Consider the following 10,770-nt stretch of genomic DNA (forward strand, 5'->3'; position numbering starts at 1 on the left):
TTATTAAAGCCTGAGCCTGACCCCTGAGTCTCTCTCTGGCTTCTTGTTTTAAGGTGCATTCTCTTCCTCCCACATGCACTTCCACTGCTGTGACACTGGCAGTCATCCACCATGAGGTTCTCACCAGAGCTAAGTCAATCAGTGTTTGTACTTTGCCCTTGAATCGCCACATCTATGAGCTAAATAAACTTCTTTTCTTTATAAAATTAGACTGTCTCAGATATTTTGTTACAGTGACAAAAAATGGACTAATTCGATTAAATATATAGAAAATGCTATATACATATTAGGTATTATCATTACCTCATTTGATTCTTCAAATGGTTGTTCTGTGGAAGGCAGTATTTATAACCATCTACTTTGCATGGAGGAGACAAGTAGAATATACAGAGATTTAATATCTTATTCAAGGTCATAGTCCACAGTGGTAGAATTGGTACTGAAACACAGATCTAGTGGACAGTGAACCCTGTATCCTTACCCTCACATGGAGGTGAAGTGTAGGTTCAACAGATAAAAAGGAATTTCAAAATCACCAATTTAAGTCTTCTCATGAGGAGGCAAGATTTACATTGTGTTGTTTTTTTAAATTTGACTTTTTAAACTTTAACATTTCAATGTTGCTTAAATTATCTATTTTAAATTGAATATACAACGTTTCCAAACAAAAGTTAAGAAGACACAAGTTTGATATAAATAAGCATAAGAAGAGAGGCACATAGATCAATCACACATTTTATATTACCAAAAATATGGCAAGGACAGACAAGAATTTATTTTTAATTCATTTTGAAAGCCCTCAGGGATCTCCCCTGTTGCAACTGCTCTCCTTCCATTGCATGCTGTATTAGAAGCAGAAGGAAGCCTTTCTTCTCCATGGGCCAGCACCACCCTTGACTTCCTGTTTCAGCCAGGATGCAGGGAGTTTGAGCACACATTCTCATTCAGCTTCAGATTGCTACATTGGGCCCACAGGGCTGGTCCTTTGATATCTGGAGAGGGAAAAAGAAAAATGTTTTCTATTATGAAGAGCCATGGTGTTGTCCCCAATTTGTGGTTCTCCATTTTATTTTGAGACATTATAAATATTTTTAAAAATAATTCCTAAGTTGTAAAGCTCCCTCCACTGAATGTCATGGAGGGCTGTTGTGGTCATTGGTCTACCCTCAACTACTCCCTTCATGTTATGCCATGGATATATTTGTATAGTTTAACTGGTGTCTTTTCCCCTCCTCTCTTTTCCCCTATTTCTTTTCTGTAGACTATTAATGTAATTTCATAACAGAACTGAAGAATAGCAGACATTGTGCAGTGATCTTCTGGTCTCCAAAATGGATTAGTAATTGAAAAGACTGAGTTTTTTTTTTTCTCTTGGGGAAGTGGGTGTATCGGGGGACATATTCACACTATATCCAAGGGTTATATAAAAAGCGATTATAAAGCTTTATAAAAAGGTGATTAGCCCCGTCACCTTGCTGAGCTGTACTGCAGTTCAACAGGTCTCCAGGGAAAGGCAGAAGAGATGAGCCCTGTCACCTGTTTGGGCGATTTGGGGAGGTTGCTTAGCAATCTCAGTTCGGCCTTAACAAAGTTGAAATGGTGATGCTAATCATTGATTCCTTCACAGTTCCATTTACCAAGCACCCACCACTTGCAAGCGCTGGGAAGAAAAGGTGACTAATAGGCAGTTTCTAAATTCAGCCGCTCACAGTTGAGGTCAGGAGACAGATATCTAAACAAATCAGTAGTAAGAAAAAGAAGAGAGACCTTGACAAGAAACGTTTCTGTTGGGAATGGCAGCTGTGGAGGAAGGAGGAACTGGCCTCACACTTTTCTGTTTCTCAAGGTTATGGGGCGGTTCAAAGGACATAATGAATTTGAATCTTTTGAAAACTCGGAAGAGCAATTTGCATGTGCAGCAGATGCTGTCATGAGCCTTCTGTGTTCCCATGCCTTTGCCACTTCAGGGCAAACCCGGGACTGGAAACCTCCAGCACCTGCGTGTCTGCTGGCGGGACTTTGCAGCCTCCAGAGTCCTCCCGCTTCACCACCTGTGCTGTGCAGTGCGTGCCAAGCAATCAACGCACACCACCCGCACAGAGCAGTCGGCAACCGCAGAGATCCCACTGCTCTCTCACCCTCGGGGGGAATAACTGAGGCCCGAGTTCTACACTGGCTGCCAGAATTTCCTCTGCAGAATTGGGCTCCAGTTGCCTACAGTAGTAACTTGTTGACAATACACTGTTACTGGCTGCCTTCCCCCGCCTGTGACAATCTCCTACTCCCCCAGTGGGGGTTTCTTTACCTGCCAAGTAAATACTTACAAGTGGGTCCTTATCCCAGGGTATGCTTCTGAGAGAACTAAGACAAGATATAAGCCATTTATTATTATTACTCTATATCACTCTGAAATGTGACCACAATTATAAGCACTATTTTGCATAAGAAAAATCAATGCTTCATCTTTATAAATCTACTTATGAAACATTAGGATATCCTCCACTCTAGCCATTTTAATACCTGCCTAAGAATCCATCCTGAACAACAGTGCTCTGACCAAACACTTCTTCCTCTCTCACTGGAACTTCTGCAATAGTCACCTAACTGCTCTCTGGCTCCAGTCTTTCCCTCCACAAAGGCATCCTTCTTGCTATCTCCAGAGACATCCACCTAGAGAGTAATTCTGAGCAAACTACTCCCAGCCCAAACAACATTTATGTGCAAATTTATAAAAACTCCAGTTACTTTTGTAACACTCTGTTTATCTACTGGGGGAAAAAATGTTGTAAAGTTCCAATAATTATAAAGTAAACTACTTGGTCACTACTTTCAGGGAAATTGATTAAATACACAGGTCTGCACTTCTGTGATGAGTGATGCCTATTTAGATGAATATCCTTGTGCATTGCACAACTGTATGGAGCTACCCTGGTTCTTAGATCTCCCTGCCTTGTTCACAAATGGCTTGTCTGTTCCTATCACCTGTCATGAGGTTCCAGGCTTCCATGCTTTGGTCCCTGATGTCCCACTGTTCCAGGCCTATTTCTAGTGGATCCTTGAAAACCAATTTTCTCTTTGCCAGAAAAATTATATCTGAAATGGCTCTTAAAAATGGCTGTGTGTTCCTCCTCTTCTGTGCACCTCTACTTCTTTGTTCATAACTCAACTTTTACACTTAGCTCATTGGATTGCAATTATCTGCTTACAGGTTTGTCCTCTGCAGTGAGGGCTGCCTTGCTTATCAGTGCACTTCCAGCATCTTGTAGGAGTCCAGATCTAAGGTCAGATCATTTTGAAAATAGTGGAGTGTGGAGGTTGTGAGAGATGGCTCTGCAGACAGACCTGGTCAAATATTGAGGTCTGTCACCTTCTAGCAATGTGACCTTGGACAAATGGCCTCACATCTTTACCTTTTGGTTTCCTTGTTAGTAAATAGAGATGTTGCCATCATTGGTCAGAAAGTCATTGTGAGGATTAAATAAGCTCTCCCTATAATGAATACAATGCCCGACAGCAGGCACAAATATGTATTAACTATTACTTTTATTGTAAGCTCAATAAACATTTGAAGGATGGACGTGTCTCCATCTACACCAAACAGGCAGTCCTCTATGAAAAATGAACCTTTAGATTGATCCATCTGTATACCCAGAAGAGTGATGGACACTTTACATAATTAGTGTATTTTGTCTACACAGCCAATCTGCTAGAAAGGTTGGCTACCCACCTATTATAAATGAGGGAATTGAGAGCAGTGATCAATGGCTTCTCTTGGTCACATGAGAGTTAAGTGTCCGAGGCCGGGCCAAACCTGGTCTATGTGATTCCAAGCTTGTGCCTGAAGCATAAAAGAAGGAGCCTTACTTCTGCCCAGAGGTTCAGGAAGCAAAGCGGCTGGGCTGGGGGAGGTATAGGTTGATAGGTGAAGGAGAAGGAGGCACAGGGACTTCTCTAAAGCATTAATATAGGACAGTAAACTCAAAGAACAGGTTTTATGGCTAGTTCCAAGTGTTCCTGTGTAGAAAGTCAGGAGATGAGCTCAAAGAGAATGGTAAGCATATAGTCTGGAAGGATTCTGGATGCTAATGCAAAGATTTTCACTTCTCATCAACAACTGTAGAAATCCCTTGAAAAGCACAAAGACATCAAGACTGGTCACACCCAGTGCTGAAGACAGTGTACAACAACATAAACCACCCTCATTGTTGAGTGGTTTATAAATCACATTGAAAAACATTTTATCAATTTCTTCTAAAGTTAACCATACACCTAATCATCTGGCCCAACCATTCCACTCCTAGGTATTCACACATGAAAAATGAAAGCACACAGCTATAAAAAGACCTGCATAAGAATGTTCTCAATACCTTTATTCATAAGAGCCTCAAACTGGCAACAACCCAAATGTTCATTAACAGGAGAATGAATTTTAAAATTGTGCTGTATTCACACAATAGAATAGTACTTGATGATAAGAAAGAACAAGGTATTAATATATTCAACAACATGAATAAAACTCAAAAATATTATGCTAAGTGGAAGAAGTCAGACCCAAGGATATATACATATGGTGTCATCTATGTACAGGCGAGGCTAATGTATAGTTATAAAAATCAGAGCAGGGTTTCAGTGCTGGCTTATGGGATGGGGTTGGTACAACCGCAAAGAAGCATGAAGGTGCCTTCTGGGGTGATGGAAATGGCCTCTGTCTTGACAGTGCTGCTGATTAGCAGGTGGATGTTTCTGTTATCAAAATTATATATTAAAATTTTATGCACTTAACTGTGTGTATATATCTTGAAAAATAAAAGGAGCAAAAATACATCACAAAATGAGAAACTGCCTTTACTTATATTATCTAAAGATTGGGTTTTAACCACATTCTTGTAAGTCAGACCAATTCAGAGTTCAGGAGAAAAATTTGGCCGTGAAAACTCTTGCAAAGCTTCTATTCATTCATTCTTTAAGAGATATTTATTTGTTTTAACAAATATTTATTAAGCCCAACACTTAATATGATCTGGGTAACTTGAGGCAAATGACTCTCTGACTTGGGATTCACTCATTTGGGAAATGAAGATAGTAATAACATCTATCCCATGCAATTGCTATGGGCTCTAAATGAGTTAATATATGTGAAGCTTTTAGAAAAATGTTGGCACACAGTAAGGGCTAAATAAATGTTAGTGATTAATATTATCCTCCTCAGTTTGCGCCAGGCATGGTGGATATAAACAGTAATAGGACATAGTCCTGGTTCTCAAAAATTTATAGGTTAGAAGGAAGGATCAACAATAAATACAAAAATAAACATGACTAAACCTGCTTGGTATGATAATAGAATTTAAAAAGTGCTTTGAGAACATAAATGACTAACTGCATTGGCATGGAAAAACCATTCAAAATGAAAATCATCAGCCACCTACATCATAGCAGGTTTGGATAGTCATTTGTTGTTTTTCAGTGTTAGGGTTACTATTCAGGAGACCTCCTTTTCCTGGCATCTGAAATTTGAAGCACCCAGAACTCAGGCCTGTGACTTCTCTTCTGTGTCCTGGCTTACTCGGGGAGTTCACATCCTTTCATGTTTGTGATATCCAGGGCATGTATCACAGCCCAACGTCATGCCTGAACTCTGTGGCATGACATCGCACACTGAGGTGTCACTTCTAAATGATGTTACTTCTAAATACAAATTCTCCACCTCTGGCCCCCAACACCTGCTTCTCCAACAGCACTCCCTACCTTGGAAATACAGCCATGCCATATCCTTCCAGTTGCCCAACATCATATCCTTCCAGTTGCACTGTTCTTTGCCTCTTTACTTGTATCTCATACCCAGTAATCAACAAATACTGAGTTCAGTCATTTCTTAAAGCATGATGATCTCTTCTTACCTAGACTACTGCAGTAGCCTAATGGGTCTCCCTTTTGCCACTCTTGCTTTCCCTAAAGCTAATTTTAGCACAAAAGCCATGCAATCTTTCTAAAACATCAAGAATCCATTACCTGCACTGAACCCTCTGTTGGGTTTCCTGCACATTGTTTCATGGCTGACAAGGGCCAAACCATCTGGACCTAGGCTATTCCTCCATCCCATTTCCCTTGCACTTTCCCTCCTGCCCCATGTATTCCAACCAGTTCAGCCTCTTTTATGCACCCCCCACCATGACCAGCAAGCCCTTCCTTACATCATGGCCTTTGCATTAGCTATTCCTTTTGCATAGAATGCCCTTCCTCAGGATAGGATCACTGATCAAGATAGGTTCACAACTCTGCTCAGTTGTCACCATCCTAAACGTTGACCTTAGTTTATACAAAACTTTACATTTTGCAAAGAAATCACATAAACAAGACCTTAATAAGTAAACAATCTGCAGGATAGATTGTCTTATATCAATTTTGTAGAAGAGTTAACAATGATGAATATATTTATAAATTCCTTGCCCTAGGTAAGCTCAAGACCCGGTGTTTTGCCTTGAAACACAGTTTATTAATTGTACTCATAAGATACTACTAACAATCTATTAGTGTCAGCCCAGACCTATCACCTATAGTACCTATAGTAATCTTCCCAACAATGCTTTGAAGTAGGTACTATTTTGTACATGAACACTAAGGCACAGCTCAGTGAGGTACCCAAGGTCACAGAGATAGTAAATGGTAAGGTCAAAATCTGAGTCCTGGGAGCCTGATTCTAGGAACTTATTCTCAACCAACCAGCCTACTGGGCCTAAACTCTGAAATAAAGAATAAAGAATTAAGTAAACTGCAGGACACACACACACACACACACACACACACACACACACAGTATTGAACTTGCTTTAGGATTTTCTGTCTTTATTTGTTGCATTTTGAAGAATTTCCTTCTTGTTCTTTACAACTATAAGGTGAAAAATAATTGTATCTCAAATTTAGTTTACATTGTGTTGTTTTCTGCTTTCCATCCACCTTTGAAATTGTGAAATGCTTGTTTCTGAGTTATTAGTCAATGTAGAATTGGGGCAGGGCTCCTGGATTTCCAGAACCCTTTCTTCCTCCTTTGATAGTTCTGGCCTTGTGCAAACCTAGCCTTCCCTCCGAGCTGTTCTACCTGTTCCCTCATCGCCCCATGACATGCCTTGTTTCATAAATTCCCAGCTTCATTTTATCACATAACCTACATTGTAGAACACTCAATTTCTTTTCAATTCTATTCCTTTCTTTCTTTTTTTTTCTTCAAAAATAGGAAACTATTTGATTGGATGTGATAGCACCAGAGGCAGAAATGTGGCAAAATTTTAAATGGTGAGAAATCCATCTCAGCTACTTGGGTTTTGAGAAGCAAATTGTGATTCCTCCACTCATTTTGTATTGAACTGTGCAAGTTAGATGAACTAAAAATGCTTCATTGACTTGTCTACCTGTCTGCTTGTCTCCAAGTCAATCAAGTATTTGTGAATGCTGCCTACCTATTTTCTGCTGTTTCTGGCTATTCAGATTATTATTAACTTAAAGGTGTGCATAAAGTTGCATAAATGTAGATGGATGCCCTTGAAATCTCAAACCTCTCAGATCTTAAATAAACAGACTGTCTAAAGTTGAAAAACAAACAAACTAGTTGATTGATCCTAGTTCTTTATAATATAAAAGCTCATAGTACTTATCTGGGAACAGACTATGAATTCCTTAGAGATAGAAATTCCCAATGCCTGGCACATAGTAGGTGCTTAACAGAGTAGATGCTTAACACAGTAGGTATTTGATAAATATATGCTGAATCTATAGTACTCTGTCTGAAATTACCTATTCATGGACTTGTCTCATTAGACACACACACACACACACACACACACACACACCGTAGGTTCTAAACTCTCAGAGATTGAAAATCTCTGTGTTTTATTCATCTCTGTGTTCCCTAATGCAGACTCATCAGGTAACAAGTGATCATTAAATCACCATCAAATTGAATTAACTTGTCTTATTTGTTTTATTTATATGCCCCCCCCACAACCAGACCTTGTCCATTTGGCTCTCAGATCAGAATGCCTAAAATAGTGGCATCAATCTAATAAAACATTTGAAAGTCAGACACTTTGAAGTCATTCAAATGAAGCTCAGAGTTAAATTTTTAAATTTATCCTGGCCATTTCATAAGTAGATTTTGCAAGTAACTAACTGCTATCCCAGGAGGGGGAAAAAGCATAAGCTTAATGAATTTGGTCAAACATATCGTGTAACAGATGTCCAACGTGCTGCCATGAGTTTAAATCATAAATATGATGGCTCTGTTTGGCATGGCAAAATATATTAGAAGTGTTTTATCGGTCACTGGGCAACTTGCTAGATGGAGGGAGAACAATCCTGAAAAATGCAAGAGCTGTGTCTAGTAGCTTCTCAAAAAGAACCCTAGAGAAACACAGATAATCTGCTTGCAATGATTCATCAAGTTGGTCCTTTGTTTCATTAATTTGAGTGTCAAGTGCAACCATACAATAAAGAATTGCCAAGACTCGATAAGATTCTCCTCTGGCTGCTGCTTTTCCTGCCCTAACAACTGGTACTATTCATGCCTAAAGCACAAATTGAATAAATAGCTTCAAGGATGACAATGTTGGACAGTGTTTTCAATTTTTTTTTTTTTTTTTTGCTTTTCCTTGAAAGGCTAAATCACATGGGTTTTTTGCCCTCTCCCTAACAAGTTGCACTGATATTCATTATTGAACCAATCATTTTAGCTTTCTTAATATGAAGTATGGAAGGATGCCTCATAAGTTAAAAATAGTTCCTGTTGTATCATCAGTCCAGCAGTAGATTAGTGAAGATTAAAAAAGGATTGTAATGCCTTTTTTGGCCTTGAGAAAGCTCTTATTGTGCCCATGGTTCAGTTGGCCTGTTGATCATTTCCATCTTAATGTAATCTTTAACATTACACTGCTACAGGTGAAGTGTTAAGTAACACATTAAGACATCTATTTTCACTGAGCAATTTAACAAGAAATATGTTTTTAGCTAAATTAGACATTTAACAAATGCCACTTGTAATTTAATGCAGGGAAGAGAGTATTGTTAAACAGGCTATTGTGAATTGCCCAACACTGAACAATAATGATGTTTTTAATTTTAATCAAAGTTCTGAATGTGAAATCATGCCCTTTCAGATCAACAGGCAACACCACGAAAGAACCAAATTCATTAGGATTCTTATGAAATAAACCATAGCAGTTCCATCTCTAGAAGCCAGAAATTCTTCATTAAAATTAGGAAGAATCTACAGGTTCAGTTAATCACATGAATAAGATGCGCCAAATGTTAAAAAAAAGAAAAAACTTTAAAATCACTTAGATGAACATTAGGAACCTCAAAGATCAGGTGGAAATATAAATGTTAATCTTTGAAGCAAATAATGAATGACATAATTTAAATGAAATATTATAATCTAAAGATTGCATGAGAATTGCATAAATATGGAAAAGTAAAACTAAGGGGGAAGAGTAAATTAGAACAACTGGAAAACTGAAATAATACAATAGTTTAGGAAAAACAATCTCATGATAGATTTCTCCAGGCCATGAACATAAAATGCAAAAGCTATATAAATAGGGCTTTGACTTGTTTTTATCAAAATCACAAAACATGAAATTTAGTTTGCAAATTTTCAAATCGCTATCACATTCAAGATCCAATTGGGATCTCCTTCCTTTTTGTTTGTTGACTTCATAAAAAATAAATAAGTCCTTGAACCAAGAAGGGGGTACAGCGACAAGGTTAACTCTCTCGCCCCAGAAATTTCAGTCAGCTGAAAAGATTACTATTTGGGGGCGGGGTGGGGGTATGATGAGGTCTTTAGGACCCAGCAGGCGGCGGCAGGCGGCAGTTGTGTAGATCACTGAGAGACTACGAGGGTCCGGTTCAGTTTTAATTCTGTCTCTAATCTCTGCAACAGCAGCGCTTCCCGGGTCCTGCGGCTCCCGCACTCGCTCAGCCGCGGCCAGCTGCCGGGCAAAAATCGGATCCGCCTCTGCTCTGTCACCCACCATGGAAACCCTCCAAGAAAAAGTGGCCCCGGACGCGCGTGCCTGAGGATTCCGCACAAAAGAGGTGCCCAAAATGAAGACCCTGATGGTGAGTCAGTTGTTGCAACTCTGCTGGGCAGAAGCGAGAACCCTCAAGCTCACCGTACCCAGGGTGCACCGGAGAGACGCGAGCGGTGCCTAAACCTGTGTCGCGAGGTCGCCTGTTACAAAGGGACAACTTTCCACCTGCTCCGCGCCCCCTTCTGATTCCCAGGCTTTGCCTGGCTCAGAATCCGGGAGGAGCACTCGGGTTGCCTCGGCTCCCGAATCTCCAGCGAGTAGTCCGAGGGGCCGGCGGAGAGCTGGAGGAGCGGTGAACAAGTGGGGAGATTGCTCTAGGGCAGGGGGATGCCCCAAAGCAACAGTCTGACAAATACGAAGAGGGGCGGGGAGGGGGGACCTTTGCAGACTTTCTTGGTTTCCTTGCCGGATTTCAAACTTGCAAGGATCTCAGGGGTAGAGCCCCAGGGGCCCAGGAAAGAGGGCGTGCACGGACTAAAGATTTCAGCAGCCTGGCTGTGGCAGAGGGTCCCCTCCCCAAAGTGCAAACCCACCCATGCCCTCGCCGCGGGCGCGCTCTCCCTCCCTCAGCTGGGTGCAGCCCACTACCTGCCCTCTGCCGAGAGATCGGGGCTGCAGCGGCGGCCGATAGCAGCGACGCGCAGGGAGCATCCCCTGCCGTACTCGCTGGGAAGATGCCTCTTCTGCC

The 10,770-nt window shown here is 40.6% G+C and overlaps 1 protein-coding gene and 1 long non-coding RNA gene across 2 annotated transcripts in view; one reads left to right on the forward strand and one right to left on the reverse strand.

Moving 5' to 3' along the window:
* Positions 1–719: 719 nt before the first annotated feature.
* LOC125619996 lies at positions 720–10,770 on the reverse strand. Its single transcript, XR_007351573.1, has 2 exons — positions 10,671–10,770; positions 720–992 (listed from the first exon to the last, which is right to left on the reverse strand). It is a non-coding gene; the product is annotated as an uncharacterized LOC125619996 (long non-coding RNA).
* St6galnac5 (ST6 N-acetylgalactosaminide alpha-2,6-sialyltransferase 5) overlaps positions 9,852–10,770 on the forward strand; it is a 164,622-nt gene continuing 163,703 nt past the window's right edge. Inside the window, exons 1-2 of the mRNA XM_048814094.1 lie at positions 9,852–10,110; positions 10,625–10,628. Of these exons, the coding sequence (XP_048670051.1) occupies positions 10,096–10,110; positions 10,625–10,628 (19 nt within the window). The 5' untranslated portion in view covers positions 9,852–10,095. The remainder of the gene's footprint in view (positions 10,111–10,624; positions 10,629–10,770) is intronic.

Source organism: Marmota marmota, unplaced genomic scaffold (assembly GCF_001458135.2).
Source record: "Marmota marmota marmota unplaced genomic scaffold, marMar, whole genome shotgun sequence".
NCBI classification, from domain to species: domain Eukaryota; kingdom Metazoa; phylum Chordata; class Mammalia; order Rodentia; family Sciuridae; genus Marmota; species Marmota marmota.